The 25,420-nt window shown below is 38.3% G+C and overlaps 1 protein-coding gene across 1 annotated transcript in view; it reads right to left on the reverse strand.

Moving 5' to 3' along the window:
* The window catches only part of SCN8A (sodium voltage-gated channel alpha subunit 8), a 183,965-nt gene that overhangs the window by 114,259 nt on the left and 44,286 nt on the right, over positions 1-25,420 (reverse strand). The window contains exon 2 of the mRNA XM_054591086.1: positions 6,282-6,611. Coding sequence (XP_054447061.1) covers positions 6,282-6,557 — 276 coding nt within the window. The 5' untranslated portion in view covers positions 6,558-6,611. The remainder of the gene's footprint in view (positions 1-6,281; positions 6,612-25,420) is intronic.

Raw genomic sequence — 25,420 nt, forward strand, 5'->3', positions numbered from 1 at the left:
ATATATTATACACCTATGTAGAAAAGCAAAGCAGCGTTGGGGTGATAGGCTGTTTTATTTTATGCAGGGTTGTCAAGAAATAATCTTCACAACAATCCTGTAAGATAGGTGGGATATTAGCTATAAGCACAATCTTAGTTTTCTAGATTGGGGAAATTGAAACCTTGAAGAGTTAAGTGACAAGCCCAAGAATTAGATGTGGATGGGATCAGAAAATAAGATTTCCCAACTCTTGGATTATTTAGCTAAGGCTATAAAAGAGGAATCAGACTTAGGAATGTTTAATTAAATTCCTTTCCATCTAGATAATAATACTTGGAGAGTGGAAAAATCCCCAAACATGCACATCATGAATCCATCACCCTAAAAATGTCCTGCCTTCCACTGGCTCAAGTACTTGTGTCTATTCGATTTGGTGAATAAAATAATGAAAACACCATTTTATTTTCTTATATTATTGAAAAAAGAATTTTAACAAAATTTTAGATTATGTAATTTTTATTTAAAACAGCAGCATCTAGGTTTATCATGCAAAAGTAGGCAACACAACACCTTATTAGCAATACTTCAGATCATACCTAATGAATGTAAACTCTCCTTTAACAGCCAGTCTCTGCTCTGCATACCCGTTGAACATATGTGAAAACAGATTCTGCAAGGATTTTCTGCCAGAAGCTTATGGGACTCTCTCTCTTTCTCTTTCACTTAGTTCTTCATTTCAGGAAGCTAATAACTCTAATACTAGTGATCTAAGGAAAAAAATGTAAGCATTGTTGGAAACAGTATGCCTTGCCACACCTAACCGGAGTCAAGGCTAAAACCCACTTTTTATCAAAGACAGGGCTAAAGGTCTTAGTGTAGAATAGAAATTCAGAAGGAGAAGAAATTAGTTCTGATATAGGAGAATCAATTTAGGCTACGAGAAAAAAAGAGGCCTCAGGCCTGGACCTACATGAAGAGGTAGAGTCAAAGGGTGAAGTTAAAGGACAGAGTACTTTCTGAGAGGAGGAGCTGGAGAGCACAAAGCAGGGGACACCTAAGGAAACCACTTAGTAGCTTGCCACTGCTAAAACACAGTATGTGATAGGCATAAGTGTGAAATACAATTAGAGAGCTATAGATCGTGCATGCATTATAGGTAAGAAAATTGAAGGCCAGAGAATTTGAGTGATTTGGCTAAGGGCAAACAAGAAGCAAAGGTAGAGCTGAACAAAGGTTTTTATTTTCCTAGTTAGGATGGATGTTCTTTCCATTAAGCCATCCTGCTGGTAGGCTGGGGGATTGAGGCAGGTGGAGAATAACCTTCCTTTAAAAAGTTAGAATATGTGGAGAGGTAAGTACATTGCCTCCTGATTACATGTCTAGCAGGAGAGTTGTAGCAGTGTTGATACTGAGCCCAAGTCTCTGGAATAACTTGTCTTTGGATGCTAGGCTGCTCAGAGCTCCTTCACTTGAGAACATACAATACTGGAGCTAAAACTGCATGCCATCCTTTCCCTCAGAAGCACTGTACTTCTTAGGACCCATCCTAAGAAAGGTTCATAAACCACAGGGATTATCAGGGATATGAATGAAAGAGCAGGGATTTTTTTTGGTCCCTATATTTGCCTGCCCAGCTTCAGACAAACAGAGCAAAGTGAAGCTGAGGATCAATTAATTAAAAAACTAGAAAACTAGAGAACTAGAAATGTGTTGTAATGGGCTAAGAGTTAGAAGGTATGGCTTCTAATTCTGGTTCTTCGACTACTGTACTTCACCTCACATTAAATTTATATAATGGAGGCTAAACGAGAGGATCTCTAAGGCTACCATATTCTAATTTTCCATGATTCTAGGAAGTCTTCAATTTGCAGAAAAAGGTATACATGAAAAGTTGAGGGCAAACTGAACTCTGGGAAAGCATATATAATTTTTTAATGCAATAGGAATGGGCTCTATTTAAAGGCTCAGTCAATTCTTTAATTTGGATTTTTATTTATGGCAATTCCTCTTAAGAGGGTATAAGAGGGTATATTGATGAAACAAAGAGAACACACACATCAATGATCAGTTTTAAGAAACAGGAAAAGGGGAGGGAGCCAACTCAGAAGCCCTTCTTTCAATTTAATCCACAGACTGTTTTGCTGCCGTAAGGCAGTTATTAGGAATATATATGGCCATTTAAAATCCAACAAGTTACTATAAGCACTGGAGAGTATTTTTTGTAGTAAAAATAGAGATACACTTCAAGCAATAGAGAAAAAGTCCTTGATTTGATTCTCTAAAAAAGTGTGGTAAGGGGAGAAATGCATTGAGAATTTACATTGATAAAACTTAAGATTCTATTATATATATTATGAAAGAAGGGAAGGCAAATAACAAAATTAAGAAAATAGTAGAAAACTAAAAATAAAGGTATATAGGACAGTTCAATTTCCTTAAAATACCTACTTGTTTTTGCTTGCACACATAGAGAAACTCTGGAAGTGATTACCAGTGCAGGGAGACAGGAAGTGGGCAGACGAGGTCAGGGGTAAAAAGAAGATATTTTCATGGAGTATCTTTTTTACTGAATTTTTAACTGTATAAATATATCACCTATTTTTAAAATGAAACACATAAAAAGTTGTAATGGTCCTCCAATTAAATTATTTGCAGTTAACAACTGAAAAACAAGAAAGCCAAAAAAAGGAGACATTAGAACAAAGTACTAAGAGGCAAAGAAAATGTAGTGCTGGGAGGTTTGCGGCAATCCAAAGAGAAGATGATCCAGGTCTTTAGGTGAAATGCAACTTGGACGATACTGTTGCAGACCTCAAGAAGCTTATTATGATAGCTTAAACCAGCATCAGCTGAGACAAAAGTATCTTGAAAATGTGATACACAAATTTTAAGGCTCTGTGTGTCTGGATAGTATGAAATCCAAAATGGGATGAAACCAAAATTTGACTAGTAAGGAACTAGTTTACCCTCCTAAATACGGCGGGGGGAAGGAAATGAGAAAGAAGCTCTTACGAGAGTAACAAAAATTATTAGTCAATGAGAAAACAAGACCTAAGAGAAAAAGATAAAGAAATCTACTTGTATCATTTAGCAAAGAAAAGAAATCCTGTTTTGCAAGAATTATTTAAAGCAGCCCTTGAAAAACAATAGAAGGGAATATCCTCTTAAAGTCATTTCTACCCTTAGGATATTTTGATTTGTGGTTTAATTCCCAGTGTGCTTCCTCCAAGGGAAGACCTCGCTAATTTGGCCCAGTGAAAGGCCTAGTTAGCAAGAAGTAATGCCAGTGAAGATTTGCAAGTAAACTTGAGCAAACTTATTATTTTTTTTGCAAGAGAAAATTTTATCATTTAGTATAACCATACAACACAAAATATCTTCCCACAATAACCCTGAATGAAAATCACATATTTGCTTAATTACATAATGAGCAAACTTATTTTTAATCAACTGAAAAATCTCTTTTTTAAAAGTTCAATTAATACTTCTGAAGTGCAACTAATGTACTTTCTTGTCATGGATGTTAGTTTGTTTGCTTTATAATAATCATTGTTATGTATTTATGACCTTTTCTACTTGGTGGTATATTTCACAATTTTTTAAAAAGAATTACAAAAAGACCAACAAACAATTAAAGCTATTCTTTCCATGAACTATTTACCCTTATGGTAAAGCCAAAGGCTAAAGTCAGACTGTCTGTCATGAAAAGCCAGTCCCCTAATAAAATGCCATCAATATCTGGGCTACCTAAGGAATGATATGAGCAGGACCAGAAACCCATCCTCTCCGGGTCTTCGCTCCCAAGCCAGGACCACTGAAATCTGAAGCATTAGGGATTATCTACAGGGCAGGAACCATGTTTCCATGAAAAACTCAAAAAGGAACACTGGGCTCTGACAACAAATAGCTCTATATATTTTTCATATATTAAGTCAGGTTTAAGAAAGAAAATTTAATTTGTATTTAAGTTAGAAAACAGTTCAAAAGACTAAAGAGGTTTTAGACACCTGAAAGGCAAGGGTGCAAAGGGCTTTACCTGCCTGCTTCCTGCTATAAGAGTATTACACTTCCTGAAGAAGTTACACCAACTGGCCAAATTTATCTAAATAGGCACACTCTGAACCCTGCAATTTGTCATTTCTTTATGGCTCTAATAAGACCATGGATGCAAGGGTAGGAAAGAGGAGGGAAATAGGTTTCAAAATTTTGCAGTGAATAAAGTATTTTTCTAAAAATAGTCAAACTTTCCATGTTCCCTTATTCACTCATCCAGAAAGTTGAAGGCTGCCTCCTCTCTCACTCACCTAAGGCCCAGGTAAAAAAGATTTTATAAAAGGGAGGAGTAAATCAGAAATCAATGACAGTTTATGAAAAATACTTAGCCCCAGAACTTGGTTTCTGAAAAAAATCCTTAAAAATTCTGTCCAACTTCTCAGTTTCTAGAAGAGAAAATTTACGCCTATAGAGGTGAAGTGACTTGCTAACAGATATGAACTAGTTTTGAGAAGTTTTCCCCTTCATTTATTACTTTCTTTTCCCTTAAAAAATAAATACACTAAAAAAGAAAAATACAGGGTCCAGCACAAATAACGTCCCCTTTTTATTACAAAATCTTTTATTACAAAATCATAAGCATGTTATTCTGTAACATAATAATAGCACACTCAAGTACACCATATGACATTTCAGGTGAAGTGTTCAAATTAAACTATAAAATTATTACACCCATATTATTACCCTACCAACCACACTCAAGCAGGCGTTACTTCTGCCAGACCCTGTATAAATAATAAATATGGTGAATTATGGTAGAGTCGGGATTTCTTATTTCCAGTATACTATTCTTTACATTATATCATGTTTTGTTCCTTAAACTTTTTAAATTTCCCAGTCGGAGATATAAGCTACTGATCCCACTTTTTCCTATTGTGTAGCTGTTCTGAACTGTGACGGAAGTACATGGGTAAAGGACCATTTTGTACAGACAATGTCTTACTTGCTTTTGCCAACCTGAACTAAAAATGCCTCCACAGCCCTGGCTAGTGTGGCTCAGTGGACTGAGTGCCAGCCTGCGAACCAAAAGGTCACCATTTTGATTCCCATTCCAGGCACATGCCTGGGTTGCAGGCTGATCAATGTATCCCTCACACATTGATGTTTCTCTCCCTCTCTTTCTCCCTCCCTTCCCCTCTCTCTAAAAATAAATAAAATCTTTTTTAAAATTTAAAAAAAAAATGCCTCCACAACTATAACTAAGTCAAGACATCCATTGGCCTCGTCTTCTGTCCCATTATTAAGCCAGAGAAACTGAAATTTCTTCTAAAATGTAAGCACTGAAAGGCAATTTAGTCAAGGCAGTTTATAAAGCAGTTTTGTTAATAAAAGCAGTTTAGTTAAGCTTTATATTTATAAATATATAATTACACAAAGACTTCCCCGTCCCTCATATGGAAATACCCATCAATTTAATTCTTTTAATGACATCTGCTAAATAGGCATCTCCTAAAATGGTGTCCAATGTCAGTCCTCACTGTTCAATGGCTAATACCTTGGCTGGTGGATGATGCCGGGGGCTTCACTTCTCTACTTGTTGCCTTGTTTCATTCATGAGAAAGAAACCCAAGGTTTGGTCAAACATTTGTTAGGCAAGTTTCAAATTCAACCAAATGAAATTGGTATCTCTTTTACTTATGCTCCTTACTAGGAGGAATAACAGGAGAGACTCTAATGCAGGAATCAGAGCCGGCTCATCCCAGGCAACCGTGTAACAAGGCCAAAGACCCCGCGTCTCTCCTCACTGACCCAGTTTGGCTTCCTCTATTCTCTGCCTGTGCCCAATAGCTATGCTCCAATGTCCAAAACAGGGCTGAATAAAAGTACAAATCCATCGTCTCCACTGTATTAACGCATGCTCTGTTAATGTCACAATACCAACACCATTTTTATATTTAAAGCCAGAATTTTGAATGTGTGAGATTTTACAGGGCTACATCATCTCTTACTATGTCATCTTTCTTGGACCCTATTAAATAGTTTCATTTCATTTATGTCTTCTTTTTCTGATCTGGCCAGGGGCCAAAATTGTAAGTCTTATTAATAGAGAGTTCAGAAGTGCCACAACCCACAAATGACCCTAGGCAGCAATTAAACTGAAAAATAATCCCCATGAGCCAGAACTGAAACAAAAGGGTAACTACTTATCCAAATTTTGGCAAAGAGACAGTTCTTTCTCCCTCATCTCCCCTAAGCCTGTTAGGAAAGGGGTATCTGAAGCTGCTCCTCCTCCTCCTGCAACTCACTTTCTGCGTCAAATAGTATGGGTCAAAGTCCTCCAGGGGAACCGCGACCAGGCCTTGTGGGATATCCCCATAGATGAAAGGCAAACTCTTCCCCGCCTCCAGGTCACTGTTTGGCTTGGGCTTGCTGTCCTCATCGTCTTCCCGATGACTGCCATCAGCCTTTGGTGGTTTCTTAAGCTTGCTCTCGGCAATGCGCCTCTCGATGTTTGCCAAAGACTCAGGGGTGAAAGGCTTGAAACTATCAGGGCCTGGTGGTGCGAGCAGCCGCGCTGCCATCTTCTCATCCTGCAGCAGCTTCGTTAGTTATGCTGCGTCCAGGACAGGTCAGCTCTGAGAGAAAAAGCAACACAGACAGCATTAATCAATCACTGCTCTAAAAAGAGGCCAGACTAAACCATCTCACTCAACCTTCATTCACAACCTTTGCAACACATAGTTTCTTCCATGACACAGTTATTTTTCTCAACAGAAAAATCGGTGGCATGAATGGACTAGGTCATGCTTATAACCACCCCTCAGGGGAATGATCATCCAGAAGATTAAAAGATGGGAGTCTCCTGAATGCTAGTATTTATTATTTACTTAGAAGTAACTCACTGTTAGGAACCACATACAACTACAAAAATAATTCCATGCCCTCAAGGAACTTCTATTCTAAACTAGTAAGGCATATTTATCCTTATCCAGTGGTGCATGTTAGCTCCGGACTCCCTATATGCTCAAGCCACCTTCCTCTCCTGGAACTCCACTCCCCAAAGAAATATTCTAATTTCCGAGGGCATTCCAAGGGTAAACTGTCAGTCTTTTCGAGTTCTGCTTCTGAAAGCACCAAACCTTTCCAAACTTTGGGGGCACAAAATACAGATAAAATACCTTCCATCTGCTTTGGCGCTTCCATTTCAAGATATTTTTCAATTCACCAAATTGTGTAAAATCCATCCAGCATAAAAGCCCAGAAGTACCTTCTTTTATGACCAAGCTCCTGCCAGGGACAAAAGCGAAACACTTTTCTCTGTGGAGAGGGCAGACTCTGCTCTACGTACCTCCCACTCAGCAGCAAGGAAAAGCAAATGGGAGAGGAATTTTTGAGGACTTCCTCTATGCAACAGCACTGCAGCCCTGCAGAGTGAATGACAGCAGGAAGGCCTGTGTGCGACCTGAGAGGGGCTCAAACCAGGAAGGACTGGAAGTGAAAACAGAGTGATAAACCATAATTCCCTTCTAAAAAGAAAAACTGAGGTAGTGCCATAATAGCAAAGGATTTCTCAGCATGGTATCTGACCGCCATTTTCATTTATGTTTAAACAGAGCCCTGGACTATTTAAATCCATGCCTTGAGAAAAAGGACTGCCTAATGTCAAAAGCAACAGTGTTCGGTTACTGTCGCAAAAGGACCGTGGCAGGTGAGTCTAATCATGAAAGCTTTAGGGTGTTACTGGCAGTTCATCTCGTGCTCCTGGTGCTGCTCTTTCCTTCAGTTTGGCGAGTTCCACAAAGACAATTTGGAAAATTTATTTTAAAAAGCTAGCAATTGTTCTTTCCCTCCTACTTAGCCCTCAGGGTCCACTTCAAGGCAAGTATCCATAAAACTCGGCTCCTCAAGAGAACAGTAGTAGAGTTAACTCTAAATAATTAGGGAGTGAAATACCCAAGGGCTCCTTTTATAAATACAGCCGCAGAGATCCCAGATTTCTCTACTGGTGGTGATTGCTAAGTGCTGCAAAGGCAGTAAGTAGTGTTCATATGCAGGCTGGTCAGCTTACTCACTTACAGCACAGGACTAATGAGGCCAGAGCCACAAGTCTGCCCTACAAAGACTTGTTAGCTTCATGCTGTGCCAAAAAACACTGTTCCACAGGCAGTATGGTCAAAGGAATCATTGTCACATATGAAGCATGAAATTTTAGAGTTACAAGGGATTTACAGTTTCAGTCTGTTTCAGTTTACAGATTAGGAAGCTTGGGTTCCTAAGAGATTGGACAGCCTGCCCAGAGTCACAGGGCCAGGATAAAAATCACACCCAAAAAGCTCTGACTCCTCAACTCACACTACTTTTATTATGACAAATATCAGTTACCCATCCTCCTATCCTACTCTAACTCCCAGTACTGCCCAACAGGAATCATCTGAGTCATTGAAAAATATCACATGTAAAGGACAATGACTTTACTAACCTAAAGCTTTATTCACAAAGTTCTACCCAGCCTAGACTTCCTTCTTCCTCATTCCTTTCCTCCTATCAATCCCTGAATTACCTCCCATAAACTGCCATTCCTCCACAGAGCCTTCCCACCAGTTCCAGCCTTTACTAATTTCCACCTTGTGAACTCCTATAGATTTATTATGATCTTAGCTAACATCTATCATGTACTTACTATGTTTCAGGCATTGTTCCAAGCACCTTGCTTGTATTAGCTCATTTAATCTCCCCAATAAGATATGAGTTAGATATTATTAAGTTATCCCCATTTAACAGATGAGAAAACAGAGGAACAGAGATCTAATGTAGCCGAAGATTACAAGCTAGAAAACGACATAGGATTCAAAACATCCCACTCACATTTGTTTTGGCTAAGTATTGTTGAATTGCACTCTATAAATTCCCAGAGGTTATGAATGGTGTCTTAAACTTCTGTATCCCTTCCACAGAGAAAAGAATTATGCCTGGAACCCAAAATTAGTCCAATTCCCTGTTACTCCATAGTCCCCACAGCCACACTCATTTTCAACCTCGAGTCTCCCTCAGTTCCTACTTAGAGGACAAAGAACACTGCATGAGGAAGTCACTGAAGATTCTGACAAACTCTTGTGATCTGATTATACACACCTGGGTTCTTCACACGTAAAGCTGTCCAAGGCTAAGTCCTCTGCCTTTGCTTCCAGATCCTGTTTCTTCCCTTCTCCCACTCCACATTCCCTCAATTACTGCTGCTCTCTATGACATTCTCAGTCTTCCCTTTTCCTCTCCTATTTCTGTATCTTCTCCTTTTCCATCCTCACTACCCGCCCCCACTCTCTCTTGGTTTGGCTTCAGCAATCCTGATTCTGTTCTGTTTTCCTGGTTCCGTCCACAACCACAGTATCCTCTTCCCCACCACCTCTTTCTTTTCTAAGGGCTGACCTTCTGCAATCTCTCCATTACACTTTCTTTCAGGGATCTCATCTACTCAAAATAATCTGTACGTGGGTGATTTTCAGATTTGTATCTAAGAGCCCTGGCTGCTCTTCTGAGCCCCACAATTGCTGTCACCACTTCAGAATTAAAGCACTAAAAACCACACATGTTTTTATCTCCCAAAATGATTCCTCTTCCTGGCTTTCTTAATTCTGTTATTGGGACCATCATTTTCCTAGCCATTTAAGCATGGAAACTCAGTCATCCTTTGCTGTCCTTGCTCAACTAGTCACCAGACTTATTAATTCTTCCTTCCAAGTTTCCATTTAAAATAGCATCACCCAATAAGTCAGTCAGAGAAAGACAAATACCATATGATTTCATTTATATGTGGAATCTAAATAATAAAATAAATGAACGAACAAAATTGGAACAGACTCATAGATACAGAGAACAGACTGACGGTTACCAGAGGGAAAGGGGGTAGGGAGGCTGGACGAAAAAGGTGAAGAGATTAAGAAATACGAATTGGTGGTTAAAAAACAGTCACAGAGATGTAAAGTGCAGCATAGGGAATGTAGTCAATAATATTGTGATAACTATGCATGGTGCCAGGTGGGTACTGGAAACCTCAGGGAGAATGCTTTGTAAAGTATATGACTGTCTAACCATTATGCTGTACACCTGAAACTAATACAAAATAACACTAAATGTCAACTGTAATTTAAAAAAAATTTTAAAGACATTAAGTAATCACCAAAAAAAACCCCAAATAGCATCACCCTAATTCAGGTCATATGCAATAGTCTCCCGCTTGTGGACCAGTCCTCAGTCCACCAGGCACATCTCCAAAGATCCATTTCCCTAAAGATCTGCTTCCATGATGTCATTTCCCTCCCTCAAGCCTACTAGAGTTATAGGACTGAATTCAAACATCTTCCATTTCGCTGATACTCAAGGCCTTTCACAACCTCACTTAAACATTCTCTTAAATGGGTTCCCTGCAAGATCTTCTACTCTAGTTACAATAACTATTTTTTGTTTTGGTTTTCTAGTTTGGTTTTTTTTTAAGGTAGAACATAATACAAGTTAACAGGTCTCAAGTGCACAGTTTGGGTACATATGGATATATAACTGTGTAACCCACTGCTCAGATCAAGCTACATATTTATTGCCAGCACTCCAGATGGCTCTCTTGAGCTCCCTTGTCAATAACCACCAACCCTCATACTCTCCCAGCAAAGGTTAGCAGTTTGGCCTGTTCTTGAACTTCACATAAGTAGACTGTAAGTATACTCTTCAGGGTCAGGCTTCTTTCATTCAACATTATTTCTGTGAGATTGATCTTTGTGCGTGTTGCATAAACCATGGGTTTTTTTTATTGCTGTGTAGTATTCCATGTATGAATATAACACAATTTATTTATCCATTCTACCTAATAAGACATTTAGATGTTTATCATTTTAGACTATGATGAATAAAGCTCCTAAGAACATAATTTTGTTTTGGTGGCCATATGTGTTCATTTCTCTTCAGCATATAGGCAGGAGAAGAATTCTGGGGTCAGAAAAGGACATATGTTTAGTGTTAGTGATACTTCTACCAGCAGTGTAAAAGGGTTCCAGTTGCCCCACATCCTCACCAACACTGGGAAATGACAATCTTCTTCATTTTACCTAACTGTAATGGAAATACACACACACATAGTGGTATCTCATAGATTTTTTTTTTCCTTTAAGATTTTATTTATTTATTTTTGGAAAGACGGGAAGGGAGGGGAAAAAACATCTGTGTGTGAGAGAAACATCATTTGGTTTTCTCTTACACCCTGACCAGGGACCAGGCCCGCAACCCAGGCATGTGCCCTGACAGCAATCAACCAGCAGCCTTTCGCTTTGCAGATGACACCCAACCCACTGAGCCACAGTGGTCAGGGTTCATTGATTGTTTGTCTGTTTGTTTGTTTGTTTTAAGTAATTTACTGAGGGGAAATTTATATAACATAAAATTAACCATTTTAAAGTGAACAATTCAGTGGCAATTAGTACATCTGCAATGTAGTGCAATTACTACCTCTATCGAGTTCCAAAACATTTCCATCCCTTCAAAGTAAAACCCTCTACCCATTAATAAGTTCTTCTCCATTCATCTCCTCATCTCCCCTCTCCCTGCATCCCCACCTCCTGGCAAATAACAGTCTGTGTTTTGTTTCTACTGATTTATCTATTCTGGATAGTCACATAAAAGGGATCGTACTTTACATAACATTTTGTGTCTGGCTTCTTTCACTTAGTATATGAGGTCTGTCCAGAAGGTATCCACCCAAGTAATATGAAAAAATAGAGGATAGTTATTGAAGAGGATACAAGATATAAGAAACATTGTCCATAGGATAACGGTGCCTCAGTCCTCTTCAAAGTTTAGGACCTCACACAGTCCTCCCAATCGCCATCAGCTGCTCCGCTGTATTTTCCTGAATCTCATTGACAGTCTGAAATCTCTTTCCGCTCAAAGGTGATTTTAGTTTTCAGAAAAGCCAGAAGTTGCAGGGTGCCAAATCTGGGCTGTAGAGGTGATTTGCCAAAAACCTGCACGAGACATGATACATGAGCAGGTATGTTGCCATGATGAAACTACCAATCACCAGCTGCCAATAGCTGTGGCCTTTTGAATCATCTGAATAGCTCCCGTGGAGGAATGTTCAAGCTCAATGAAAAATTTGATGCAGATTTGTTGCTCTACTCACTGAGTCATTTTGAATGCAACGGCCACACAGTACACATGCTCACTCAACAGGGTCTACTGCCCCCACTAACTAGTACAGTAAAGTCATTGTTCATGCATGCACATTCCAGCCCACTCTTCTTGGCTGCCAAGTTACATCAATGTCACCCAAAACATCCTCATTATATTAACAACAGCTAGACTCTTTGCAGTCAGACTTTGTAATGTTTTTGAAGTTTATCTACATTGCAGGATGTATCTGTACTTCATTCCTTTCTATGGATGAATAAGGTTTGGTTATATTAAGTGTGTATCATAATTAGTTTATTCATTCATCTATTGATATTATAGTGTGTGAACATGTACTTATTTCAGTCCTCGTTTTCCATTCTTTTGAATATACACCTAGGAGTAGAATTGCAGGGTCAAATGGTAACTCTATGTTTAACTTTGTAAAGAGCTGCCAAATTATTTCCCACAGTGGCTGAAGCACTTTCCTATTCTCACCAATTTCTGCACACCCTAGCCAACACCTGTTATTTCCTTTCCTTTTCTTTTTTTAAATTACATCCATCTTAATGGATGTGAAGTGTGAACTAGTATCTCATTGTGGTTTTGATTTGCATTTTTCTAATGACAATGATGCTGAGGAATTTTTTAATTGTTTGTTGGTTCACTGTAGTTTTAATCTGCTTTTCTCTGACAATATTGAGCACCTTTCATATCTTTATTGGCCACTTAGATATTCTCCTTTGTGAAATGCCAGTTTAAGTCTTTGCCCACTTTTGTTATTTAGTTATCTGCATTTTCTTCTTGATTTGTGGGACTTCCTTGTATAGTCTCCATACAGTCATTTATCAGGTATATTTCAAATATTTTTCTCCTTTTTACTTTATTAATGGTGTCTTCTGATAAACTATAGTTCTCAATTGCACTTAACCCAATCTATCAACCTTCCTTTTCGTTTTTTGGTTTGTTTGTTTTTTTTGTTCTAGAAATCTTTGCCTATCCTAAGGTCATGCAGCTACTAGCCTGTGTTTTCTTCCAGAGGCTTTATTGTTTTACCTTTCTTACTTAGATTTCAAGACATTTGGAACTGATCTTTGTATATCCTGTGAGATAGAGATCAAGGTTAATTCTATTTCTACATGGATATCCAATTGACTCAGCCTCACTTAATAAAAAGTCTGGTCACTGTTATTTTCATTGACTCGTAAATATATTTTCATTTTCTTGTTTTAAACCTCCTGAAATTTCTTTCTTTCTTACCTTAATTATATTCATCCATTAAAACCAGCTTAAATTCCTTTCCCTTCTGAGGAAATTATCTTGCAAAAAGTAAAAATAAACTTTTTAGAACTTATAGACCATCTAGTCTAACTATCCTTACTGTCCTGTTAAAGTTATCCATAAAACTTAAACTTGTCTGTAAATTAAATGAGAGGTCATGTTGTCTAACTGCTAATGAGTGACAGATGCAGAGCTAGGGCACACAGTTCTTGGCCTCCAATATAATGCTCTTTTCACTAAACCAGAGTCTCTTAGGTAATTCACCTTGTCCATCATTCCACTACTATCTCAGCTTTCTTCTTACTGCAGTGCAAAGATGAGACAGCCACCCTAGGTAATGAAGTAACAGTAAAAGTGATGTTTAGCCCTGAAAGTTCCAAAAGAGATTGAACTAGACTCAAAGCTGGGGACAACAGATGATCAAAGCTCTCTCTTTCTTTGGTCATCCAGGAGGATTAAGACCTTAAAATGCCAGCTGTGACCTGGATACACACAAATAAAAATGAATCTAAGGGGAAAAGAGTGGAAGAAGGAAAGAAAACTGGCATTGAAGTGAGGTTACAACAGGGATGAAGAAATAAATATAGGTAGAATTGTTAAAGGAAACACTTTAGACAAGGGTATGCAAGACAAAATGTTAGGAGGACGATCAAATAGCAAGTAGCATTAAAACTTGTCTCAGACTTTAACAAGAACAAAACTGAAAAACTCAATTTCTGATATCAAAAGTTACTGCAAAGATACAGTAACCAAAGCAGTGTGGTACACATATAAAGATAGGTATATAGACCAATGGAATACATTAGGGAGCCCAGAAACAAACCCTCACATATACAGTCAAATGATTTTCAACAAGGGTGCCAAGACCATTAAATGAGGGGAAGAACAATCTTTTCAACAAATGGTCCTGGGAAAACTGGTTATGTACATGCCGAAAGAATGAAGCTGGAGATCCAAGATGGCAGAGGAGTAAGTGGAAGCTACACTAACCTCCTCCAATCTGGAATTACAACTAAATTGTAGAGAAAGCATCCAGAATAATCAACTGAACAATAGCTGGAGAAAAGCCTTAGAACCACGGGCAGACAGAAGAAACCACTTCACCACAACGTGTCTGGTAGGGAGTACTGGGGAGACATGAGAGGACTGGCTGGACATCCACAGGTGGCAGTTGAAGTGCTAGAGGAATACTTCAGCAGCAGGGGGATCCCCCCTGAGAATTGTGGGGACTAAACTCCAAGCTGGGTTCCCCAACCTATAGCACTGCAGCTAGAAAGGAACCGAGATAACATCCAACTATGAAAAGCAGCGGGGTTTTTGTCCTCCAAGGAGAGACAGCTGGAGAAACAGAGAACCTCTTAAAGGGCCAACACACAAAATTTGGTTTTCAGCCACTTGCCCTGGGCTGCGGCAAAGGGGGAGCAGAGTGGACTAAAGACGCTTGAGAGTCTTAGGATGACGGCTTTGGGGAGAGAATTGAGGGTGCAGACACCAGGATCCTGTGCTGAGTCATTCCCCATACTTCAGGAGCCATCTTACTCAGGCAAAGCGCTCTTCTCCAAGTGGCATCAGCCTGAGGGGAAGGTATAGCCCCGCCCACAGGAATTACTCTGCCCCAACTTGTGGTGCTTAGGCCTGACTGCTGATTACAGACTTAGTAGATTAACAACTGAAGGAGACAGCCACAGGCTGTGGATCACTGGTAGTCCGGATTAGGCTGCCTAGGGCCAGACTGGGACACCATCTGACATCACCAGGGGTTGATCGAGAAAGAGAAGGCAGTGCTAAATGCTGGGTTCTACCGAAACAACTCCCACTGCGGTCTTCTTCATAATTTGTGTTACTGTCTCTCCTGTATAATTTTTTAACATTCATTTCTTGTCCTTCAGATTTGTGCCTATTAGAGATCACTAGTTTTTACATTATGGTTTATTTCAAATCTCATATTTTGCTCCTTCCTTCTCTTACTCCATTTTACCTTCTTCTTTCCTCTTTTTATTTTCATTTTAAAATTTATTTTCTCTCTTGCTATGACCTGTTTCCATTCTGCACTCTTACTGTTTCTCTCTGCTTCAGCCTCTCAAATCCATATTCTTGTCATTAGTCATCTCCCATTCTTTTGCTCATTCTTAAAATACCCTTATTCTCTCTCCACCTTTATCAGTCCTTGATCATTGGTTGTGGATATGGTGGTGGTTGTTGCAGTTCTTCAATTTTACTTCTATATCTTCACTATTTTTGTATTTCAAATCTCAAATTTTACCACTCCAATCTCCTACTCCATTTTGCCTTCCTCCTGTTTTTTGTTTGAAATATTTTTAACACTGTTATTTTTATTTATTTATTTTATTTTTAGAGAGGAAAAAGGGAGAAATAGGGGAAGAGAAGCATCAATGTGTAGTTACCTCTCACGTCCCCTACTGGGGACCTAGCCTGCAACCCAGGCACATGCCCTGCCTGGGAGCTGAACCTGTGACCCCTTGGTTCACAGGCCGGCACTCAATCCACTGAGCCACACCAGCCAGAGCTCTTTATTTTGTCTTGAATTTTAATTTTTCTCTGTTTTAGCTTGGTGTTCATTCCTCACTCTTAGTATTCCTTCTCCCTCTATCCTCTCAAAATCACTTCTCTTTCCTCTAGACATCTATTAAGCTCTTCTCTCTTTATTTTTTCCCTTTTATTCCCACTACACCAATGTTAATATTTGCTCATTTGTTGTTGATAATGCTGTGGTAGATCACATTCTTCAAACTGGTTCCTACTTTTTTCTCTCTCTCAATATATATTTTTAAAATTTATGTTTAAACCTAATACTATATGCTTCCTTTCTCTTACTCCATTCCACCTTCTTCCCTCCCTTTTTTACTTATGATATAAATCTAACTTCTTTTTTCACCTTGTCCCTATTCTCTGCTCTTAGTTTTGCTCCTCCCTCTACCTCCTCAAAATCACTTTCTTTTCAGTTAGTCATCCCATATTCATTTTTCCTTTCTTATAGTAGCCTTAATCTCTTTACACCTTTATAATATTGGCTCATTGGTTAATGATAGTGTGATTGTGGGTGGGGGTTATTTTTGCAGGTGTGGGTTTGTTTCCTGAGCTGTGTGGTTTTATTCTGGCAGCACTTGTACAACAGCATACAAGACCCAGTGGGCGGAATGACTCTCAGTCAGCTAGCCAGAGGGAAGGACCCACCCCCCACCAAGAATGACCAAACAACCAAAACTCAGTTACAACCAGAGTGCCCACATAAGTGGCATAAAAGGTATCCAAAAGCATCAAGTTTAGGAGATTAGGGAGACTGCAACACTGCCTCCCATAGGTCTCCTACCACGGAAGGTCACACCAAAAAGACAAGGAGTCAAAGCGGATCAATCTAAGAATCAGAAACAAAGAAGAAGAGTCACCTAAAATGGGGAGACAAAGAAATAATCCCCAATCAAAAGGAAAGGAGGAATCCCCAGAAAGAATGCTAAATGAAATAGAGACAAGCAAACTACCAGATACTGAGTTCAAAATAATGGTTATAAGGATGCTCAAGGAGCTCAGTGAGAACTACAAAGAACTCCAGGGAAGCTACAAGCAACTTACTGTGAAATGCACCAGAATGAAAAAGGACATAGAAACTATCAATAAGAGACAGGAGGAAATGAAGAATACAATATATGAAATGAAAAACACAGTAGAAGGAATTAAAAGCAGACTAAATGAAGCAGAGGACTGAATCAGTGAGCTGGAAAACAAGATAGAAAAAAATTCCCAGAGTAACGAAACAAAAAAAGACTCAAAAAGAACGAAGAGGGCTTAAGGGAGCTGCAGGACAACATGAAACAGTAATATCTGCATCATAGGGATATCAGAAGGAGAAGAGGAGCAAAGGATAGAAAACCTGTTTGAAAAAGTAATGACAAAAACTTCCCTAACTTGATGAGAGAAAAAGTCATGCAAGTCCGGGAAGCAAAGAGGGTCCCAATCAAGATTAACCCAAAGAGGCCTACTCCAAGACAGATCAGAATTAAAATGACAAATTTAAAGACAAAGAGAGGGGAAAGGACGCAGGGTTTGAAACATGGTGGACGATGTGGACTAGCAACAAACTACCAACACTGTAGAAGGGCCCCTGGATCTTATCAGACTCAGCCTGGATGAGCAAATTTATATGAAAATGAGAAATGACAGAGAGCTTCAAGGTAGATTACATGCTTATGATCAACATTTAAATATGATATTGGGAAATATGGAAGAAACTATGACTACTATAGAAATTGATGAAGAAACATATGAAGAGATATATAAATCAACAAAAATAGAATATTCTAATGCTCTTTGACCAGGGAGATGGTGTTGTGGTAGTTGCCCCTCCATTGAGAAGTGGCTGAAACAAAGAATTTACCCTATATGGGAATTAGGAGACTTTGTGTGATTGTGTCTTTTATGTAGAAGATATTCAAAAGAGAAACCTGCATAAATTTTGACATTGAGAAATGACCAAGGATTCTTCCACTGGTTTGGTTTGAGCTGGTTTGCACATAACTCACAAATTCTTAAGCTAAATGGCATTTCTATTTTTCTCTAACCCTTCCAATAAATGTGATCACCAAAAAACAAAAAATAATAATAATAAAGACAAAGACAGACCTTAAAGGAAGCAAGGGAGAAACAGCAAGTAACATACAAGGGAGCTCCAATAAGGCTATCAGCAGATTACTCAACGGACACACTACAAACCAGAAGGGAATGACAAGAAATATTCCAAGTAATGAAAAGCAAAGACCCACGAACAAGACTACTCTACCCAGCAAGGCTCTCATTTAAAATGGAATGAGAAATCAGGAGTTTCCTAGAAAAAGAAATGGCAAAGAGAATACATCTCCACCAAACCAGCATTTCAAGAAATGCTAAAGTAACTGCTTTAAGAAGATGAAGAGAGAAAGAAACAGAAAGAAAGAGAAACACAGGTACAAATGGAATAAATGGCAATGAATAAGTACCTGCCAATAATAATGTTAAATGTAAATGGGTTAAATGCTCCAATCAAAAGACACAGGGTAGATGACTGGATAAGAGAACATGACTCACATATATGCTGTCTACAAGAGACTCACCCCAGAACAAAAGATCTACACAGAAAGAATGTAAAGGGATGGAAAAAAATATTTTCCAAGCAAACAGACAAGAAAAAAAGGCTGGGGCAGCAATACTTACATCAGACAAAAGAGATTTCAAAACAAAGGCCATAAAAAGAGACAAAGAAGGACACTACATAATACTTAAGGGAATAATCCATCAAGAAGATTTAAACTTTGTAAACATATATGCACCCAATTACAAGCACCCAAATATATAAGAAAAATCTTGGAGGACTTCAAGAAAGATATCGACAGCAACACACTCATAGTAGGGGATTTTAACACCCCCTTGTCAACAATGGATAGACCTTTCAAGCAAAGAATTAACAAGGATATTGTGGCATTGAACAACTCTAGATGAAATAGACTTAATTGATATATACAGAACCTTGTACACCAAAGAAGCAAAATATACATTCTTTTCAAATGCACATGGAATATTTTCAAAGACAGACCACATGGTAGGACACAAAACAAGCCTCAACAAATTCAAGAATATTAAAATCATATCAAGCATCTTCTCAGATAACAATGGCTTAAAACCAGAAATCAACCTCAAAAACATTCAACTTCATGGAGACTGAACAACATGCTATTAAGTAATGAATGGATTAACAATGATATCAAGGGAGAAATCAAAAAGTGTTTGGAAACAAATGAAAATGAACGCACAACAGCCCAAAACCTATGAGACACAGCAAAGGCAGTCCTGAGAGGGAAGTTCACAGCAATACAGGACTAACTAAAAATGATTTAAAAATCTCAAATAAACGACCTAACCCTACAACTACACAAACTAGAGGGACAACAAAGTCCAGAGTGAGAAGAAAGGAAATAATCGAGATCAGAGCAGAATTATATGACATAGAGATTAAAAGAACAATTCAAAGGGTCAGTAAATCCTTTGGAGCTGGCTCTTTGAAAAGATAAACAAATTGACAAGCCTTTAGCCAGTCTCATCAAGGAAAAAAGAGAGAGGACCCAAATAAATAAAATCAGAATTGAAAGAGAAGAAATTACAACTCATACCACAGATATACAAAGGACTGTAAGAAATTGATACAAACAACTCTATGTCTAGAAATTTGACTACCTGGGCAAAATAGACAAATTTCTAGAAACATATAGTCTTCCAAAACTGAATCAAGAAGAAGCACAGAGCCTGAACAAACTGATAAAAACTAGTGAAGTTGAAGCAGTAACCAAAAAACTCCTGGCACACAAATGCCCAGGACTGGACAACGTGATAAGCAAATTTTACCAAACATTTTGGGAAGAGCTAACTCCTATCCTTCTCAAACTATTCCAAAAAATTCAAGAAGAGGGAAGACTCTCAAACTTTTTTTATGAGGCCAGTATCATCCTGATTCCAAAACCAGGTAAAGACACAGCAACGAAAACTATCGCTGTGTCAATATTGCTGATTCACATAAATGCTAAAATCCTCAACAAATATTGGCAAACTGGATCCAGCATTACATTTAAATAACCATATGTCATGACCAAGTGGGATTCATCCCAGGGACGTAAGGATGGTGTAATATTTGCAAATCAATTAACTATACACTATATAAACAAAATGAAAGACAAAAATCACATGGTCTTAGCAGCAGACGCTCAAACAGCATTTGATAAAGTACAGCGCCCATTTACAATTTAAAAATTCAGCAAAGGTGGGGAATGGGAACATACCTCAACATAATAAAGGCCATATTTGAGAAACCTACAGCCAACATCATAATCAACAGGCAAAAACTAAAAGTTTTCCCCCCAAGACCAGGAACAAGACAAGGGTGTCTGTTTTACCACCTTTATTCAACATAGTATTGGAAGTTCTAGCCACAGTGATTAGACAAAAGAAAAGGCATCCAAACTGAAAAGAGGGAAGTAAAACTGTCATCATTTACAGATGACATGACAGTGTACATAGAAAATACTATAGGCTTCACCCAAAGTACTTGACCCAGTGAGTGAATTTGGCAAAATAGCAGGATAGAAAGTCAATATTCAGAAATTGAAGCATTTTTGTTCAGCGACAATGAAATATCAGAAACAGAAACTAGAAAAAAAATCCCATTTACTATAGCAATAAGAAAATAAAGTACCTAGGAATAAACTTAACCAAGGGGATAAAAAGACCTGTACTCAGAAAACTTACAGGACACTGAAGGAAGAAATTAAGGAAGATACAAATAAATGCAAGCACATACTGTGTTCGTGGATAGGAAGAATTAACATCATTAAAATGTCCATACTACCCAAAGCAATCTATAGATTCAACGCAAACCCTATTAAAATACCAGTGACATATTTCATAGATTTAGAACAAATACTTCAAAAAATTATATGGAACCAAAAATGACCCCAAATAGCTGTGGCAATCTTGTGAAAGAAGAACAAAGTAGGAGGGATCACAATATCTGATATCAAACTATACTACAAGGTCACTGTAATCAAAACAGACTGGTACTGACAATAGAACAGACACATACATCAATGGAACAGAACAGAGAGCCCAGAAATAAACCCATGTTTCTATGGTCAATTAATATTTGACAAAGCGGGCAGGAACATAAAATGGAGTAAAAATATCCTCCAACAAATGGTGTTGGGAGAACCAGAATGATACATGCAAACAAATGAAACAAGACCACCAACTTACACCATACACCAGAATAAACTCAAATATAAGCCATGACACCATAAAAGTCCTACAGGAAAACATAGGGAGTAAAATTTCAGATATCCCATGCAGCAATATTTTCACCAATATATCCTCTAGGGCAAGGGAAATAAAGGAGAGAGTAAACAAATAGGACTACAGCAAATTAAAGAGCTCCTGCACGGCTAAAGAAAACATCATCAAAATGAAAAGGGAACCAACCATATGGGAAAATGTTTTTGCCAATAATACCTTGGACAAGGGTTTGATCGCCAAAATACATAAAGAACTCATACAACTCAACACCAGAAAAATAGACAACCCAATTTAAAAAATGGGCCAAGGACCTGAATAGACACTTCTCCAAGGAGGACATATGAATATCCCATAGACATATGAAAAAATGTTCAACACCACTAGCCATAAGAGAGATGCAAATTAAAACCACAATGAGATACCACCTCACACCAGTCCAAATGTTTATCATTAACAAATCAACAAGCAACTAGTGCTGGCAAGAATGTGGAGATAAAGGAACCTTAGTGCGCTTTGGTAGGAAGGCAGTCTGGTGCAGCCACTGTGGAAAACAGTATGGAATTTCCTCAAAAAACTAAAAATGGAACTGCTTTTTGATCCAGCAATTCCAGTTCCGTGATTATAACCTAAGATTCCTGAAACATCAATTCAAAGGAACCTATGCACCCCTGTGTTCAAAGCAGCGTTATTTACAATAGCCAAGTGCTGGCAACAGCCTGAGTGACCATCAGTAAAAAAGTGGATCAAAAAATTGTGGTACATTGACACAATGGGACACTATGCAGCAGAAAGAAGGAAGGAACTCCCACCTTTCACAACAGCATGGATGGAACTGGAGAGCATTATGCTAAGTGAAATAAACCAGGCAGCAAAAGAAAAATACCATATAGTCTCACCTATAAGAGGAAACCAATGCAAAAAACAATCAAATGAGCAAAACAGAACCAGAGGCATGGAAACAGGGAACAGACTGACAGCGACAAGAGGAGAGAGAAGAAAGGGATAAGGGGGAAAAGAAGGGGAAAGGTCTAGTCAAGGAACATGTGTATATGTATAAATGACCCATGGACATGGACAACAGGGTGGGGATTAACTGTTGAGGGGGGGGCAGGAAAGAACAACAGAGGAAAATTGGGACAACTGTAATACAATTTTTAAAAAGTGAAGTTGGATTCTTACCTTATACCATACAAAAACTAACTCAAATGGACAAAGTATCTCAATGTAAAAGCTAAAACTATACAACTCTTAGAAGAAAACAGGGGGAAAAACCGCAAGACATTGAATTTGGCAATAATTTCTTGCACTGACACCAAAAGCACAGCAACAAAAGACAAAATAGATACATTGGACTTCATCAAAATTCAAAACCTTTGTGCATCGAGGGACACTATCAAGACAGTGAAAAGGCAACCCACAGAATGGGAGAAATATTTGCAAATCATGTATCTCATAAGGGATTAATACTCAGAATAAAGAATTCCTACAATCCAACAATTAAAAAAACCTAATTAAAAAAAGAATAAAGAACATGACTAGACATGTCTCAAAAAGATATACAAATGGCCAATAACGAAATGAAAATTGCTCAAGATCACTTATCATTAGGGAAATGCAAATCAAAACCAAAATGAGATACTATTTAACACTTATTACGATGGCTGTTACAAAACAAAACAAACAAACAAAAAACAGAAAATAACAAGGTTGGCAAGAATGCGGAGAAATTGGAAACCTTGTGCTGGTATGGAAAACAGTGTGATGGTTCCTCAACAACTAAACAGAGAATTACCCTAAAATTAAGCAATTCCACTTTTAGGTATATACGCAAAATAATGGAAAGCAGGGACTCAAACAAATATTTGTACACTCATGTTCATAGAAGCATCAATCACAATAGCCAAAATGTGAAAACAACCCAAATATCCATGGACAGAGAAATGGATAAAGATGATGTGCTATGTACATACGATGGAATATTATTCAGTCTTGAAAAGGAGGGAACTTCTGATACATGTTACATGGATGAACTTTGAAAACATTATGCTAAGTGATGAGACTAGATACAAAAGTTCAAATACTATATGATTCCAATTATATGAGGTACCTACAGTCAAATGCCTAAAGACAAAAAAGTAGAATAGCGGTTACCAAAGGCTAGGGGGAGGGAGTGGTGTTTAATGGGAACGTTGTTTTCAGTCTGGGATGATGAAAAAGTTCTGGTGATGCACAGTGGTGATGGCTGCACAATGGGAATGTACTCGATACTACTGCATTGTACATTTAAAATGGTTAAAATAACAGTTAATATTATGTATATTTTATCACAGTTTCTTAAAAAGAGAGAAAAAAATTCACTATGCCCCCTATATGCCAGAAACTGTACTGATAATCAATATAACTCCCTGCTTTCAGGGATGTTTAAAGTCTTCTGGGGTGGTAGACAAGGCAACAGGCAAAGTACAGTATGATAAATCCAATAAAGTAAAATAGGCTTTACAGACACACACAAGCGAGACACCTCATCTAGTCTGTAAGGATCATAGATGGCTTCTTAGAGAAAGTGACATCTTAGTTAAAGCCTGAAGGATGACTGGTGGAGCAGGGATGGCAGGAAGAAGAAATAGCATATGCAAGAGACCGCACACAAGAGAGATCAAACCACTTGGGTACTGCAAACAGTTCACTGTAAGTGGACTTCAGACAATGAACTAACAAGGTAAGCAGGTGCCACATCAAGAAGGCAAAGTTGTTACCATGGGAAGGAGTTTTGATTTTTATTCTGAAGGCAGAAAGACTTGATGAGAGTTATATTTCAGAAAGATTATTTTGGCTACAGTGATAGAATGAGGGGGTATTAGGTAATGAGGTAGGAAAAGGGCAAGATCAGAGTGAAAAAGTGATTTAGTTGAGAGATAATGAAGGCCTGAACAAAGCAGCAGCAGTAGGAATGATGTACCAAACAGTATGGTCAACTAACTGAAGTGGCAGGTAAAATAGAATGAAAATCTACAAAGAGGCCCAGATTTCTGTTATGGGCAAATGGAAGGAGGTAGAAAAATCCATCGAGGCAGGGAGTAAAATGTGATGCACAGCTCAGGTTAAGACGATGACTTCACTTTTGAACATACTAACTCTGAATTGCTTTGTTATATCCAAATGAAGATGTAACATAGGCAGTAGGTACGCAGTTCTGAAGTTCAAGGAAAAGACTTTAAAAACGAAGAGAAGCAGCTTGGTATAGAACTATAGCTAGACTCGGAGGACTGCCAGCCAGCTCTTTGCATGTTGATATATAGCTCATTTGGAATTAGCCAGAGGAGCAGCTCTGCACTGGGAGGAAGGTGGGTGGCTCTTACCACAGAAGAGAGAAATGCAGCCAGATGGTAAGTTTATACTGTCCCCACTCCCTGGGCCCCTCCTTCCTCCAGTGACAACTACATGCTAGGCTGCCAATTTTCTACTTTGTCATTTACAGATTTCATTTTGGAAAATCATATAACAGTTCTAGAAATTGAAATAAAAAAATTTTATCAAGACTTAATTTTAATCATTTGAAACATAAAAATTGTAGTCCTAAATCTCTTGATAACATCAAAATCTGGCTATCCCTCCTTCAAGTTCTTAAAGCCCAGCCTCTCCCTGGGAAATGTCATTCTTCTTCTCATTGGCTTTCTATTTCATGAGACCACTTTGAAGTTTTTCCTTCCTAATATTCACACTCACCAAATTTTCCCAAAGCTGACTATTTGCCTATGATTTTCTATAGCTGATCTCTTTCTAATCCTTTTGAGATAAATTCTCTTGGTTGATTTACACTGTCTTCCTTCAAAAACACTTTGAAGGGTCTGTTTATAGAATATTTTGAAAGATGCCTAATATGGATATAAATGTAAAATTAACAATAATAAATAAATTTATGATGAATAACTCTATCAGAAGATACTTGTGAAGCACTTACACTTTTTCAGTATTTGAATATTTTTATGGTTTTTTTTAGAGTTTATTTATTTTTACAGAGACGGGAAGGGAGAAATAAAGGCAGAGATACATCAGTGTGTGGTTGCCTCTCACATGCCCCCAACTGGGGACCTGGCCCACAACCCAGGCATGTGCCCTGACTGGGAATCAAACCAGTGACCATTCAGTTTGCAGGGCAGCATTCAATCCACTGAGCCACACC

The sequence above is a fragment of the Pteronotus mesoamericanus genome, unplaced genomic scaffold (genome assembly GCF_021234165.1).
Source record: "Pteronotus mesoamericanus isolate MK-2021 breed Mesoamerican mustached bat unplaced genomic scaffold, CSHL_Meso_final scaffold_21, whole genome shotgun sequence".
NCBI classification, from domain to species: Eukaryota; Metazoa; Chordata; class Mammalia; order Chiroptera; family Mormoopidae; genus Pteronotus; species Pteronotus mesoamericanus.